Genomic DNA, 16854 nt, shown 5'->3' with positions numbered 1-16854 from the left:
AAACTATGGATATAACTTCTATTTCACACTAGTTTAAGAGCCATGGAGTGGCAAAAAGACTACTCTAAAGGTCTGTGTGCACCTCTCTCAGTATCCACCAATGATAACATCTCCTAAAACCTTATACATAGTCAAACCATGAAAATAACAAATTATTAACTCCAGCATGGAACTTTTTCAGAGTACACCAGGTTTTATGTAGACATTTTATCCCCAAAGCCTGAATTTCCAACCCTTTCTTATGTAGAGTTTCAATTTTCTTTATACCTTCATACTTAAAGAAGTGAGTGCTGTAACATATACCTTCAAAATTAATAAATCTATGCAGACACCTCAAACTTAATAGCCTCTTGGACACCTGGAACGAACTTGGATTAGGACTAACTAGGATTAACTTCCATCCTTCATATGGCATTTCTGCCAAAATAGAATTGTATTAAATCTTGTTATCTCATGCTACAAGACTGAAGTCAACAGAATGGAAAGAAGAAAAACAGCCACTGTCCTTTAAATAATTTTGACATTGGAAAGCTGCTAGGTCAAGGACATTCTACAGTTACACAGGATGACTGACTGGGAGACAACAATAGAAGGAGCCCTGGCATCATCCTACCCATGGCATTGCTGTTCAGCAGGAGAACTCCATGGGCACTGCCGTCCTCCTCTAGTCCCATGTAGTAGGGGTGGACGCCATAGGAATTCTTCTTGTACTGAGAGTCACAGGGGAGAAATCAAAGGAGGTTAGAAGTCATTGTACATGAGAAAGAATCCAAGAAAAACTTGTTTACTGGGATGGATTTGGTATTCCCTCTAAAAGAAGTAAAACACATAAGAAACACAAATAAAAATTAGCCTATAGTCTAAGAGCAGAAAAAGAAAATCTGAGTCTGGGATCATGTAGCACCAGGTAACCATGATGTATGTGGGACGAAAGAGGCAGAGAGGCACATATCCACAGGGCTCCTTGCTTACCCCGGGGGGTTCATCTCTGGAAAACATGCCCCACGTGTGCCAGTTCAAGTCTCTCCTGAAGGCTGTGTGCTCATTTTCCCCAAAGCCATAGATGTACTTGGAGGGCAGGCGGGTGGAGATGCGGATGAACATGTCATTGAAGGTGAAGCCAAGGAGCTGAGAGTCCCAACTGCAACACACACACAAAGGGTACATTCAGAAAAGAAAATCTCCTTGCCTATTGCCTTGCAAATGCTGACTTTTTAAGTACAACAGAAGCTTGATTCTTACCACAACCCAGAACCCAAAATCTCCCAAACACACCACAAAGTCTTTTTGATGACAATAATCACAGATATCCCCACTATGAACTTGGGAGTTTTCCTTCATATTCTATTTCTCAATTACATGGCCTGTTTTCACTGTTTTCTCCACAAAACCAAATTCAATTCATCTCACCATCTCAGCTGCTAACACTCCACACAAGCATTCCTTCAGCTCTTTCCCGTGAACAGTCCATTCCCTACAGCTTTCCAGACTGATATGTTTAAGTATCTCTCCTCACGTCACTCCCTGATGACCCTCTTCCATGGCTTCTCATGGACACACCTCATGAAGCCTTCCAGGCTGCCCCTGATCTAAGCCTTCCTGACACCCCAGCTTCATCTCCCACCACTCACCTCATTGCTCGCTTTCTTGAATTTGTTTAATTCCTTGACATGCCAAGTTTCATCCTGTATCTTGACCTATGTTCTTGGTCTATCAGAAATGTTATTCCCTACCTGCATGGCTTTATGTTGGGGTTTCCTTTTCTCCATCCAGAATCAATTTCAAAAGTTAACACTTCAATTAGACCTACTCTCTCCAGAGTATCAAAAACAGTAACCTCATCATAACTCTTGATTACCTGCTCATTTACTTAGAGTAATTATCACTATCAACTTCCTTTAATATAGTTATGTAAATTATTGTAGCAGTGGTAAGATCAGAGGAACTATCCATCTATGAACATAGTTCCTAAAACAATACCTAATATAGTGAAATAACCCATAAACATTGAATGGATGAGTTCCCAGGAACATGGAATAGTCTCAGCCATCGTTCCAAATTGCCAAACACTTCCCATAAGAACAGGGCTGAAGGGGTCTGGGGTCATGGCTGAGGAGTAGAACACTTGCCTAGCACATGCGAGGCCCTGGGTTTGATCCTCAGCACCACACAACCATACATAAAATAAAGGTATTGTGTTCAACTATTTCTAAAAAATAAAATTGAAAAAAGAAACCTTAACTTTAAAAAAGAAAAAGGAGGAGGAGGAGGAGGAGGAAGAGAACAACAACAATAACAACAGAGCTGAAGGAAAGTGTTTACTCATGGATCTGGAAATGGCAGAAAGAGGCCTGAGCCAGGTATCAACCTGGACAATAGGCCAGACAAAAAATGTACAGTTACATGGAAATTCCAAGTTAGAAAGGAGCCACGTACATTACAGTGCCTGTACTCTTACGGCGAATTTCTAGTCCAAATGGATTCTCCTTAATGAGGACATCATAGAGTCGACTCTCCGAGGTGCTGGATGGAGTACTGGTTATGTTCAAGGGGACTGGGACTTCATAACGTCTCTTGTTGGGGTCATAAATCTAGAGCAGAAGAAACTGACTTTAAGTAAGAATACAGATACAGGGAATGAGTTCTGGGTTTCTATTGAACACAGAAGAAAGGATGTTTAATTTACTCATCAATAAGAAATAAGAGATGCTTGCTAAATAATAACCTGATTATTCTCAATCAATCAAACCATAGTGAATTTTATCAAACACACAACATACACATCATGTAAATGGACAATCATTATCTGTCAAAAACAATTTAGGCACAGATATTATACACATATACACCCTTATAAGAATGTTAACATCATTGACAATGAGTCTCAATGCTATATATTTGCATTCTTTTAAGATCATGATATGTGGATTTAAGTGATACATCAAAGAACAACATCATTTTACATTTTGATCTGAATTCATCATATTTCACTATTAAGGCTTCTATTACAGTATCAAATTCACTTGACCCTTTGTGCTAACTTGCAACTTCATAGTGAAATGAGTGTGGTTTATGAATGTATCCTTTACTATTTTGTGTTAGAACAGTAACATATATGAATACCTAAAATTCTTCGGTATTAAAAACTGTTTTCTCAAAATATGAACTTGGATTAAAATAATCATAGACCTGCTAAAATTAATAGATTAAATATTCTATGAGTACCTCATAAATGCCCACATAATATTACAGAGGTAATTGTGCATATGAACTTAATTATACAAGGCAAGTGTTTTGAGAATTTCTCTTGCTAATGGAAAGTTAAAGAGAAGGATTCATGACACTTTGGCAATGTGAGTAAAGGTAGAACTCTAGAAATTCTGAGAGTACAGGCATGAGATGCCTAACAATGTTTCTGGGACATTGAAGTAGTTCCATGGGAGAATTACAGCCTGAGTCATAAACTTTGAAGCTATAAGCAAGCACAAAAAATGAGATCAATCATTTTTGTAAAGTAACAGCAAAAACAAAGGCACAGAGTATTAAAGGCATCTCAGAAAGATGCAAGTGTTTCAGAGAGAGAAACTGTATGGAAATTGGTGGACTTGCTGAAAGCAAGTTCTTCAATTTTGAGCATTTATGGGCCCACCACCAAACATCAATGCTATAGTGAAGACACAAAAAACAAGAGCAAACACAGAAAATAACCACAAAGAAAACAGACATCTTTCCTTACATTAGCACATGTTACAGATCTGAGAGTCCAAGTTGATGTCGCACATGTGAACACGTACTATCCATGAGCCTCTGTGTTAGGTTTCAGAAGCACAAAGAGGAAAGACACATTTTGGCCACAGAAAAGCTGACAGTTTGAAGAGGGAAACAGACACAAAAACAGCTAGCACACGTAGGCTTTAGATGTAATTAAACAATCTAAGGAAAAGAAATTATTGCATTTCAATGGCTATTTAAGAGACACATAATTTCAGTGTCCAAAACCAAACTCTTACATTGTCCACATACAAACCTTTTCAGTACTCCTCATTTCAGGTAACGTCACCATTGTCAACACAGACTTGACAAACATATGGTATTCATTTTTCAAGTCTCCCTCTCCCTTATCTACATTTACCATAAAGTCACCAGATAGTGTAACCCCCCTTCTTTTTATTTTTATATATGACAGCGAAACACATTTCAGTTCTTATTACACATACAGAGCACAATTTTTCATACCTCTGGTTGTATACAAAGTATATTCACAACAATTCATGTCTTCATACATGTACTTTGGATAATAATGATCATTACATTTCACCATCATTTCTAATCCATGCACCCTTGCTTCCCCTCCAACCTATCTGCCTTATCTTGAGTTCGTCTATTCCTCCCATGCTCCCTCTCCCTATACCACTATGAATCAGACTCTTTATATCAAAGAAAACATTCAACATTTGTAAACCCCCCCTTCATAGTCTAAAATGTTGACTTTTTCTCCATCTAATTTCCAATACTCATCCAATCTCAAACCCCACTGGAACACATATTTGAGAACTTCTTAACTTGTCTCTCTCTGTTTGTTCTCCAAAAACCTCCTTAGAGTAGCCACAAAACATCTTCAAATTGCAAATTAGAACAGGTCTCACTGGCAATGAATTCTCATTATGCTTTGAAATAGGATAGTAATCTAGTGCCCTATAAATTGAACCTTAAAAGAATTTCACATTTTAGAGTTCTATAACCTAACTTGAAAACATAATGTCACTAAAAAGGGCCTACTCAGTATCTGATACAAGTACCATGTTTACCTTAAATTGCAGCATTTCATCCTTATGGTAGGTCACCTGCAGGTGGAGGGGATTCACAGGTGTGGAGGGGAAGGTGTTGGCATAAACAGAAGGCTTTAAGGAGATGTCAGCCGTGGCCCCATGGGAGTTGTACTGGACATTGCTCACAGAGTACAGATCATTGACAAAATAGCAATGAGGGACTCCAACAGAACTGGATTCCTGGAAAGGAAAGTTGAGACTGTAGATCAACAGGTGGTCCTAGAGTTGTCAAATAGAAATAATCAGAGATGGCAATTTGTATGGAGATAAAGCCAACACAGCACTCATTCATGTACATATAATTAGGTAGTAATAAAAAGTAAATTTCTAGACAAGAGCAAAATAATTATTAAAAAAAAACATGATCGAATCCACATCTAATCTTCATATACAGACCAGGTTCCTTGGAAGCCCTGTATATGGAATTGAAGTAGGCACCTGGGTACTAGGGCTATGCTCAAGAAATTGCTGCCTAAGGTTAAAGATCTGGGTGTCCATCAACACCTTAGTGAGGTTACCTCCCAGGCACAGCCTCGGGCAATGCAGTTTGCTTCAGAAGCACCATGCTCATCAGGGTAGCAGTCTATTTTTTCTTCATCTCTGATGATTGTGTTCCACTCCACTGTGTATTCCTCTCCCAGCACAAGACTGATCTCTGTGATGATGGCAACCTGAAGGAGTGGAAAACAAAGGAAAAATTCCTTTGCTGGACAAAGGCCTGGCAATGTCTAAGTATTTTTAATTACACATGTAGGCATGAGACCAGACTCTCAACAATAGTAATAAGATTTAAATGTAGTTTCTGTATAGTGGGCTATATACATGGAAGAGGGAATATCCACTAGCAACTTGGCAAATGACATTACCTTATTAAAATCTTGTGCATTATGTTGTGAACAGAATGAGATCAAATGAAACCTTCAGTGATCACCTCTTTCCTTTCCTTCCCCTTCAAGGAAGACATCACTAGTTGCTTCCTCCTTGCTCTTTCTCAAATTTTAGTTAAAAATATCCCTAAAAATAGCTCAAATTTTGACAACATAACACAGCTATGACTGTGAAAAAGTGAGAACTAATTCCCTGGGACTTTTTGTCCAGGTATTTATTTCTAGATTTAAGGGTAATTTCTAACCCTATACCTCTCCCTGCACACTCTTTCCTATCTCTCTTCCTATATTTTCCCTCAACCAGTAACTTGCTGACAAAATCTAAGCAGCCACTTCCTATCACAAGAGAAGAAAAGACCTCAATCTCAACAACATTGAGCCATTGAACCATGCCAGCCTGTAAACTACTATGTCTATTACTGGTGTCTACTTCTATAGGACTACTTGCAGAAAGAAAAAAAAGTCCACCATGTTACCATTCAGGGTTTCCTTTCCCTTGTAGCTGATGAATCCAGACCTGATATGCCACTTTCTAGGCCCAGCACCGGACCTGTTGTCTGAACAAAGCTCAGCTCAACTGCTCCACTAATCTTTAAACATCAATTAAAACATGAGCGAACATTTCCTATATGTTGGTTTGGTCCCCAGTGTCTTCTCAATTGTTCATGTGCATAAATCATGACACCTCACTACCCACATTCAAACAATAAAGGAGTTCCTCAGGTCTTATTAATTAACTTATTAATCAAATAAGAATTGAGTTTGTTTTCCCACAATGAATCCTTCATATACCTTGCACTTTGCCATATACATAACCAGCCATACAGAAATTTATTCCTGTCTTCATACTATGTGTATTCTCATAGTGTGTTATCAGAACAAAATGCCTATTGTCATGATAGAAGAAGTCTAAACTCACTTATTTTCTCCAAATTTGGACCGTCTCTCAAGAACCATGTTAACCCAGAAGCTACAATGCCAGGAGTAAGTGCAGTACTATGTTCAGGATTGTTGGGAGAAAGGATTTCTCATTAGACTCAGCATCAGAGTGAAGGATTATAGGCTACTCAGGATGGCCATGTCTCTTCACAACCAATGAGAAATTATTTATTATTATTATCTAACTAAATAATTACCCATTGAGTGGGATCACCAAATCTTAGTCCTAAACTGGTTTTTAGAACATATATGTTGGAGATAACTTCTACTCATCTCTATGAAGTGTTCAGAGTGGGAACTTCAGTATTTGAATTCATGGGACTCCTGCCTCCCAACTTTACTTTCAGCATCAGCCATCAGCTTCCAGATCCCTTTTCTTCTTACCTGTTCCACACTTTCCTAACTCTGCTCTCTTATGTACCCTGTAACTAAAACGTTGAAAGTGAAGCCAGTGAGACAGAGGAGAACACTGAGAGGCTGGGGAAAGTGGGATCATCATCCTTGCTGAGCAGGACCTCCCTGTCTTACTAGCTCTGCCCACCACCTCATCACCACTTCCATTCCCACGCCCCTGACTTCCCCAGCACAGGCATCCACACAACCTCAGGAAGCAGGAAAACCAAGGTGCTATGAATAATTCTGGAAGAACATCCTCAATACATGGATTTTTACCTTCAGCTGAGCATCATATGTGACCTTGGGAGCAGTCTGACTCAGGACACCATTGTGTTTCACTGTAACGTTGCTGGGTTCCTGTGTCCCAAAGATTTTAATCTGCTGAAATGCTAAATTATTGGGGTCCTTGTAGGTTGCTTGTGAAATCTTCACATCCAAGCGGTTCTGAAAGTCAAAATAGCACAATGAAGCCCAAAGCTGTGCCTCTAAAACACAGATTCTCCAGCCACTCAAATGCTCCATCCTAGACCAGAAGCCCCCCCACTGCTCTGAATGCCTCTTAGCTCTCCCAACTAATAAATGCTGTGTGTATAAACCTACTTATACAATACTCATAAATATAAATAAATAAAATAAAATATATAATCAGGAATAGACCATATTAATTCTGGAAAACAACAGAGTATGAACAACTACTTTGATTCATCAATATTATTGCCTTCTTTTGATAAGATGGATGATACATTATTGAAACTGAAGTCTTATATGACATTGTGTTGTTTACCTGTAGCCATTAATGTTATCATTTACTTATTTTTATGAAGATTGAAACATAATTACACATATGCACAAGCACATACGAGCCTATGGTAGACAAAATCTCATACCTAAGATACAGAAAAATGTGCTACTCACTTGGGTGGCAGAAAACTCACAGAAAAGGTAAACTTTATTGGCCAAAGTATCTGAAAGCAGAAAAAAGACAAGTCAGAATGGCCTGCCCACCACACAAGAACAATTTTCACCTACCTCTCCTTAAAGCTCATTCTGTTGACCCAAGGAGTAGGATTTCCTTCCTTTCAAGATGGAGTACTATCCCACAATATATATACACCACGACTTCTTATTCATTCATCTACATGTGATCACAGGTGTTTCTATATCTTAGCTCTTATGGATAATGCTACAATTAACATGGGTGTGCACACATCTATTTGACAAGCCAATTTCATTTTATTAGATATATACTTAGAAGCGGGATTGCTGGGTCATAGGATAGTTCTATTTTCAATACTTGAGGAACTTCTACATTGTATTCTAAAAAGCCTGTAGCAGTCTGCACTTTGAACATGAATGTACATACTTTTTTCCACTTTCTCCACATACACATGAACATTTGTTATGTCTTCTTTTTTCACAGTAAATAACCTAATAGGTATGAGAAGGTATCTCAATGTAATTTTTCTGCTGATTTTGATTTGATTTTCAGGACATTTTCCTATACCCCTTAGTCAATTTAATGTTTTTTGGAAAAACAACTATTCAAATCCTTTGTCCGATTTGAAAAAATCTGATTCTTATATACTTGTTATGGAAATGCAATTTTTTTTTTTCCTAGTGGTTTTTTTTTGTGTTAAGGGTCTTATCATATTTGTGGTTTGCACATATATTATTGATTGGTGGGCTCCCTTTTCATATTATTGACTTATATATAGGACAAAAACTTTCTAGCAAGACTTAGTCCCACTGATTTAATTGTTACTATTCTTATCTATATTTTTAGTGCCATACCCAATTAAACAATTCTAAGACCACTGCCCAAAATATTTTTTTCTCTCAGGAATTTATGACTTCTCCTCAACTTTAAGTTTTTAATTCATTTTTTACAATAACTGAGATATAGAAACAACCAAATGGTCAAACTACTGATTCATGGATAATAAATTGTGCTAATACATAAAAGGCTTAAAAATAAGAAAATCCTGTCATTTCTGACAATATGGATGAAGCAGGGGTACTGTATAGTAAGAGACACAAGCTACACAAAGAAACTACTATATGCTCTCATTTATATGTATAATCTACAAAAGTTGAATTTGTATAAGCAAGACAAATCAGGGGTTTAAAAGTATGGGGGGAAGAAGTTCTTGTGAAATGTTGGTTCAAACATATTAACATTCAACTACAAGAAGACAAGTTCTGGGAAACTAATATGCAGCACAGCTGGTGAGGACGTGAATTAATTTGACTGTGGCAATTATTAAAAATGGTATATGGTATATGGTTTACCTTGAATACCTTCAATCTTTCCATGTAAGTGAGATATTTCAAATAAAATAAATAGGATAATATTTAAAAGCTACATTTTACATTGAGGAAATTATAGAGTATTCAAACAAGATATGGATCTGCCCTCTCTTCCTACAGTGACTTTGAGAAGATCCCATTCCAAGAGCTTTCATGCATATGAACCCCAGGAATCTACTTCCAAGATAGGACCCCAAGAATTGTTAGTGCACTGGTGCCAAAACATGTGGTAAAACATAGCTAGATGCAGATACACTCCAAAAGTACATTCTCCTGGCCTTCCTGATATGTTCTTAACATTTGTGCTAAGTATTTGGGGGAAGACATTTACATTACAGATGAATTATTGGAAAATTCTTGACCATATGTCATCCAGGTGTCCATAGATAAGAAAATGTGAGTCTATTATAGATCACTGGCCAATGGCACACTGCTGAGAAATAGAGACATGTGGTCCTCACATTGGTGGTTATTTGATACATCTCAAGTAGCTAAACCAGAAATAAACTCTTCTCTCAAGTGACTTTTGCTACTGTGCCTGGGATTTTTCTCCCACAGATGCATGACCAGTAAGAGTAAGGGGCCATAACACACAGACGTAGCAAGCAACACATTCTCATAACAGACTCACCTATGGATTCCCCATCATCCCAGAAAAGTTCTCCTGATGCTTCATTGTTCTCATCCAGGGCAATGATGAGACCAAGAGGGTTCTGCCGACTGTGGGAAACAGGAGTTACATAATATAAAGAGGTCAGGACTGAAAGAATTTTGCAAATCCTTCATATTTCAAAGGGGAAATATTACTTGGAAAAGATGATTTTGTTTTCCTCAGGAACAAAGGACAAATTAGAAGGTGTTTCTTTGTCTAGAATAAATAATGTTATATGAGATAGAAATACCCCAAGCATTATCAGTAAACATTTATGTAGGAGGCAGTAACTTAAGCATCAGAAGCACTGCAATAGGTACAATGAAAGCAATGGCTACAATTCTTATTTAGACTACAGCCTATTGGAAGAGAAAGAGATCCTATTCAAAAACTATGCATTTGGTCATTTTATGAAGGAAACCTTCAGAAATGTCATCAGCTATGAGGGAGATCACTGGTCCTACCTAAGGACCAATTTCACTCAGGAGGCAAAAACACAAAAAAGCCCATTTGCATAATGCTACTTCCCTTACTTGATAATTTACTATTATTTGTGTTGATAGAAAAAGAAAATCATTCTAACATTTGCCTTATAATGTAGAAATGGGAGCATAATACAATGCCCAAAGAGATGGTGCACAGTGCTGGAAGTAGAGAATAAGAAGGCAGGAACAAAACCATTTCCATAGGCATCTCCTCATGGCCCCATGCCTCTGGACTCGCTGCTGAACTCTGGCTCATCATGTGCCCCTCCCTGGCCTTATGTACCCTAGTGTGTTCTTTCACACTTTAGCCTTCACTACACAGGTTTGGTTCTAGGATAGCACACTTGCCCACTCTCATTCTCTGTGCAAGTGTTAATCAGTCACTGTCAAGAAGTACAGGACACACATACAAATAAATCCAAAGTCATAACTTCTTTGGCCTTCATTATAATACACATCAGAGACAGTCACCAAAATACCTAAGCAGAAAAATAACAGTGACACAATAGGTGAGAGCTGATAGCACTCCAGAATGACAGTCCCAGAGGATGATGGATTAGATATTCTGGAGTGCATACCCATTGAAATACTACTTGATCCCAGATATTTTCCAACAGAAGTATAATTTAAAACATTCTTGGTTTGGAAGAAAATAAGTAGACACATCTAAAGAGAATAAAAACCAGGAAGGTTGCCCTCTTTAGCTACCAATGTGAAAATTCAGAGAAATTCTGGAGGTATAAGAGTACAGGTATTGTCATGACCTTTCAAATCTATCTGGGTGCAGCCCCAGATCAACATCTTCTTGAGAAAGACCCATGGGCAATCCAGGAAGAGTGTGGTGACCCTATCACCATAGCACCTCTGCTTCCTACACTCCACATGCTGCTGCAGAAGCCTCTGGTCCACTGATGGATGCAGAATTGGATGATGTGAAAAATGTTAAAACACAAATCACCAAATGAGCAAAAACAAAACAGTAAAGCGAGTTTGGTAAACTGCTTTCTCCTTGAGGGGGATGGTGTTGCCCATCAGAAGTCGAAGTGAACCAGTGTGTAAAGAGGAACACTAGCCCTGTACTCACCTCAAGTGTGTGTTCAGTGCAGGATCCTGCAAGGGCAGGATGTAGCCCCCACGGACATGAAGGTTAATGTGGTTGAGAGGCGCTGCTAGGTCCTTCCACACTCCCCTGGCATTAGTATTTGCACCCTGTGGGATGAGGAAACAGAAGATAAGGGAGAGGACACATTTTGCCCTGAACAGTGCATCTGAAAGCAGCCCCCTGTACCCCACTGAACGTGCTACCTGCTCATCAACACTCAGCACCACCTGACAGTAACCTTCTGCCTTCCCTCAGCTGCTGTGTGAAGTCCTGTTGGGCTGCTTTATGTCTAGGAGGGTCTACTGCCTTTCAGTATGTCTACAGCACATCTCACTTGAGGTCCTAGTGTGGATAACAGCCCACCTTCACCCACAACCTCTTTCTGAGACACAAAGCACAGCTACAGGAGGCTGCACAGCCATTCCTTCACCTCTTATTGATTCTTCACACACTGTCCACAATTGCATGTCTGCAACTGCTCCTTCACCAGTGTCTCCTCAGTCGCCATCTGTCCTCAGTCTCCACTCCCACCCACCTAACCAAAGGTTTTGCTTCCTACTTGACAGAGAAGATCAAAGTGAGCTCACATACTTTGTAATTCCTCTTCTTCTACTCCATACCTGAGTCCTCATGATTGACATCTTTATCCTCCTCATGTGAGAGTGGATCCCTTGTCTGAACCAATCTCTAGAAATCCCAGGGGACCTTCCACATTTTCTCAACTAGAACAGGGCTGCTTACTGTTGGCACTACTGACATTTGGGGCCAGATCATTCTTTATTGTGAAGCTTCCCTGTATTCTTTGATGTTTATCAGCATCTTCAACTTCTACCCACCAAAACCTAGAAGCCACTTACTTCTACCTCACTTATGATTTCCCAAATGAAGCCACACATTGACAAATGTCCCCTTGGAGACAACATCTAAGGATGGTTCCATAGAGGCAAGCAGAGTGGATCTTGAAAACAAATAAACTGATGTATGCATTAAAAGTTTATTTACAAATAGTTGAAAGCCAGATTTGTCCTGGAGCCAGATTTCACCAATATCTACTGAACAACAAAGAATAGGGTCCAAAACATGTGAACATTATTTAAAGAGGCATTCCTTCATTAATCCCAAACAGAGAACATTTATTTTAATTAAACATTAAAGTGTTCCTTTTCTCTAAGTAGCTTACTGCATCAACTTTTATCTTTCCATTTCATTCTTTGTTACTCTCCTCTTTAGCTGGAGCTGTATTTGGTAAAAGTAGTTATTCTAGTGCTGGAGATAAAGCTCAGTTGATAGAGTGCTTCCCTCAAATGTAAAAGGCCATGTGTTCCATCCCCAGCACCACAAAATACATACACACATCAACAAACAAATAATAAATAAAATTATTATTTTATTATTTTTTTATTATATGACATGGGAATGCATTACAATTCATATTACACATATAGAGCACAAACTTTTCATATCTCTGGTTGAATACAAAGTATATTCACACCAATTCATGTCTACATAAATATACTTTGGATAATGATGTCCATCACATTCTACCATCATTTTTAACCCCATTCACCATCCCTTCCCCTCCTACCCCTCTGCCTTATCTAGAGTTCATCAATCCTTCCATGAGCTATCCCATTATGAATCAGTCTCCTTATATGAGAGAAAACAATCAGCAGTTGATTATTTGGGATTGGCTAGTTTCACTTAGCATTATCTTCTCTAACTCCATCCATTTACCTGTAAATGCCATGATTTTATTCTCATTTATTACTGAGTAATATTCCATTGTGTATATATGCTGTATTTTTTTATCCATTCATCTATTGAAGGGCATCTAGGTTGGTTCCACAGTTTAGCTATTATGAATTATGCTCCTATAAACATTGATGTGGCTGTGTCCTTATAGTATGCTGTTTCTCTGTCCTTTGGGTATAGACCAAGGAGAGGGATAACTGGGTCAAATGGTGGTTCCATTCCCAATTTTTCAAGGAATCTCCATACTGCTTTCCATATTGTCTGCACCAATTTGCAGTCCCAAAAGAATTGTATGAGTGTACCTTTTTCCCCACATCCTTGCCAACACTTATTGTTGCTTTTATTGTTGTTTGTCTTCATAATATCTGCCATTCTGAATGAGATGAAATCTTAGAGTAGTTTTGATTTGTATTCCTATAACTGCTAGCAATGATGAACATTTCTTCATATATTAGTTGATTGATTGTATATCATCTTCTGAGAAGTGTCTGTTCACGTCCTAGGCCAATTTATTGATTGGGATAATTGGGTTTTTTTTTGGTGTTTAGCTATTTGAGTTCTTTATATACCTTAGAGATTAGTGCTATATCTGATGTGTGAGGGGTAAAAATTTGCTCCCAAGGTGTAGGCTCTCTATTCACCTCACAGATTGTTTCTTTTGCTGAGAAGAAACTTTTTAGTTTGAATCCTTCCTATTTATTGTTTCTTGATTTTAATTCTTGTGCTATAGGAGTCTTAATAAGGAAGTTGGGGCCTAATCCCAAATGATGAAGATTAGGGCCTACTTTTTCTTCTATTAGACGCAGATTTTCTGGGTTTATTCCTAGGTCCTTGATTCATTTTGAGTTGAGTTTTCTGCATGGTGATAGACAGGGGTTTAATTTTATTTTGTTGCATATTGAGTTCCAGATTTCCCAGCAGTGTTTGTTGAAAAGGATATCTTTTCTCCAATGCATTTTTTGGTGCCTTCATCTAATATAAGATAATTGTAATTTTGTTGGCTAGTCTCTGTATCCTCTATTCTGTACCATTGGTCTACCAGTCTATTTTGGTGCCATTCCATGCTGTTTTTGTTACAATTGCTCTGTAGTATAGTTTAATGTCTGGTATAGTGATGCCACCTTCTTTACTCTTCCTGCTAAGGATTGCTTTTGCTATTCTGGGTCTCTTATTTTTCCAGATGAATTTCATGAATGTTTTTTCTATTCTCTGAAGGATGTCATTGGGATTTTGATTGGAACTGCATTAAATCTGGATAGTGCTTTTGGAAATATGGTCATTTTGATACTATTAATTCTGCCTATATAAGAGCAAGGTAGATCTTTCCATCTTCTAAAGCCTTCTTTGATTTCTTTCTTTAGCGTTCTATAGTTTTCATTATATAGATCTTTCACCTCTTTTGTTAAGTTGATTCCCAAGTATTTTATTTTTTATTTTTTTTAGGCTATTGTAAATGGGGTAGTTTTCCTCATTTCCCTTTCTAGGGATTTGTCATTGATATACCAAAATGCATTTGATTTATGGGTGTTGATTTTATATACTGCTACATTGCTGAATTCATTTACTAATTCTAGAAGTTTTCTGGTGGAATTTTTGGGTCTTCTAGGTATAGAATAATATCATCAGCAAATTGTGCTAATTTGAGTTTTTCTTTTCCTATGTGTATCCCTTTAATTTCTTTCATCTTTCTAATTGCTCTGGCCAGTGTCTCAAGAACTATTTTAAATAGAAGTGCTAAAAGAGGGCATCCCTGTCTGGTTCCAGTTTTTAGAAGAAATGTCTTCATTTTTTCTCCATTTAGAATGATGTTGGCCTGGGGCTTAGCATGGATAGCCTTTATGATGTTGAGATATGTTCCTGTTATCCCTAATTTTTCTAGTGCTTTGAACATGAAGGGATATTTTATTTTGTTGAATGTTTTTTTTTCTGAGTCCCTATTGAGATGATCATATGATTCTGATCTTTAAGTCTATTGAAGTGATGAATTAATTACATTTATTGATTTCTGTATATTGAGCCAACCTTGCATCCCTGGGATGGATCCCACTTGATCGTGGTGTACTACCTTTTTGATATGTTTTTGTATTCGATTTGCCAGAATTTTATTGAGAATGTTTGCATCTATGTTCATTAGCGATACTGATCTGAACTTTTCTTTCTTTGATGTCTCTTTGCCCGGTTTTGGAATCAGGGTGATATTGGCCTCATAGAATGAGTTTAGAAGTGGTTTTTCAATTTCCTGAAATAAAATGAAGAGTATTGGCATAGTTCTTCTTTAAGGGTCTTGTAGAACTCAGTTCTGTATCCATCCACTCCTGGGCTTTTCTTGGTTGGTAGGCTTCTGATGGCATCTTCTATTTCATCGCTTGTAATTGATCTATTTGAATTGTGTACATCATCCTGATTCAACCTGGGAAAATTATATGATTCTAGAAATTTGTTGAAGTCTTCAACATTTTCTAGTTATTGAACTACAAGTTTTCAAAATAATTCCTAATTATCTTCTATATTTCTGTAGTGTCTGTTGTGATACTTCCTTTTTCATCCTGTATGTTAGTAATTTGAGTTTTCTGTCTCCTACTCTTCATTAGCATGGCTAAGAGTTAGTCAATTTTATTTATTTTTTCAAAGAACGAACTTTTTGTTCTGTCAGTTTTTTCAATTGTTTATTTTGTTTCAATTTCATTGATTTCAGCTCTGGTTTTAATTATTTGCTAGCTTAATTATTTCTACTTCTTTTGGTGTAGATTTGCTCTTCTTTTTCTAGGGCTTTGATATTTAATGTTAGTCATTTACTTGTTGACTTTTTCTTCTTTTAAGGAATGAACTCCAGGCAGTGAACTTTCTTCTTAGAACTGCCTTAATAGTGTCCCAGAGATTTTGATACATTGTATCTATGTTCTCATTCACCTCTAAAATTGTTTTGATCTCCTTGTTGATATCTTCTGTAACCCTTGTTCATTCAGTAACATATTGTTTAGTCTCCAGATGTTGGAATAGACTTTATTTCTTATTTTATAATTGATTTCTAATTTCATTCTATTCTGATCTGAGAGAACACAGGGTAGTATCTCTATTCTATCAGAAATAATTTTTTTTATGTTTGTTAAGAGTTTCTTTGTGGCATAGTATATGGCCTATATTAGTAAATGATCCATGGGCTGCTGAGAAGAAAGTGTATTTGCTCACTGAAATAAAATTCTTTAGAAAAAAGTCCTTCTAGATATTTCTTTCTTAGTTCTCACATTTTACTTTCTTTAATGTGGTACACATACTTATTTCAAATACATTGGGGTTTATAAATGCAAGCATTAGCTCTTCTACATAGTAAGCATCATGGGGAAATGTGTCCAGTATTCTAACACCTAGAGCTAAGTACAGTGTTTGGCACTTGTATAAGGCAGGGGCCAGTAGGAGACTTGTGAGATGCCAGAAGTGCAAAACGTAGAAAAGACCTCACACCCCAGGTCACACAGTCAACCTCATCCACACAATGGAAGGCCAC

At 37.6% G+C, this 16854-nt stretch overlaps 1 protein-coding gene across 3 annotated transcripts in view; it reads right to left on the bottom strand.

The window, feature by feature from the left end:
* Mgam (maltase-glucoamylase) overlaps positions 1–16854 on the bottom strand; it is a 172920-nt gene that overhangs the window by 20915 nt on the left and 135151 nt on the right. For all 3 annotated transcript variants that reach the window (XM_078040676.1, XM_078040678.1, XM_078040677.1), the window contains 9 exons: positions 11580–11704; positions 9990–10078; positions 7967–8016; positions 7328–7495; positions 5348–5500; positions 4809–5009; positions 2437–2591; positions 973–1141; positions 614–710 (listed from right to left, as the gene is read on the bottom strand). In XM_078040676.1, coding sequence (XP_077896802.1) covers positions 614–710; positions 973–1141; positions 2437–2591; positions 4809–5009; positions 5348–5500; positions 7328–7495; positions 7967–8016; positions 9990–10078; positions 11580–11704 — 1207 coding nt within the window. The remainder of the gene's footprint in view (positions 1–613; positions 711–972; positions 1142–2436; positions 2592–4808; positions 5010–5347; positions 5501–7327; positions 7496–7966; positions 8017–9989; positions 10079–11579; positions 11705–16854) is intronic.

Source organism: Ictidomys tridecemlineatus, chromosome 2, assembly GCF_052094955.1.
Source record: "Ictidomys tridecemlineatus isolate mIctTri1 chromosome 2, mIctTri1.hap1, whole genome shotgun sequence".
Taxonomy (NCBI): domain Eukaryota; kingdom Metazoa; phylum Chordata; class Mammalia; order Rodentia; family Sciuridae; genus Ictidomys; species Ictidomys tridecemlineatus.
This window is presented reverse-complemented; position numbering and strand designations above follow the sequence as displayed.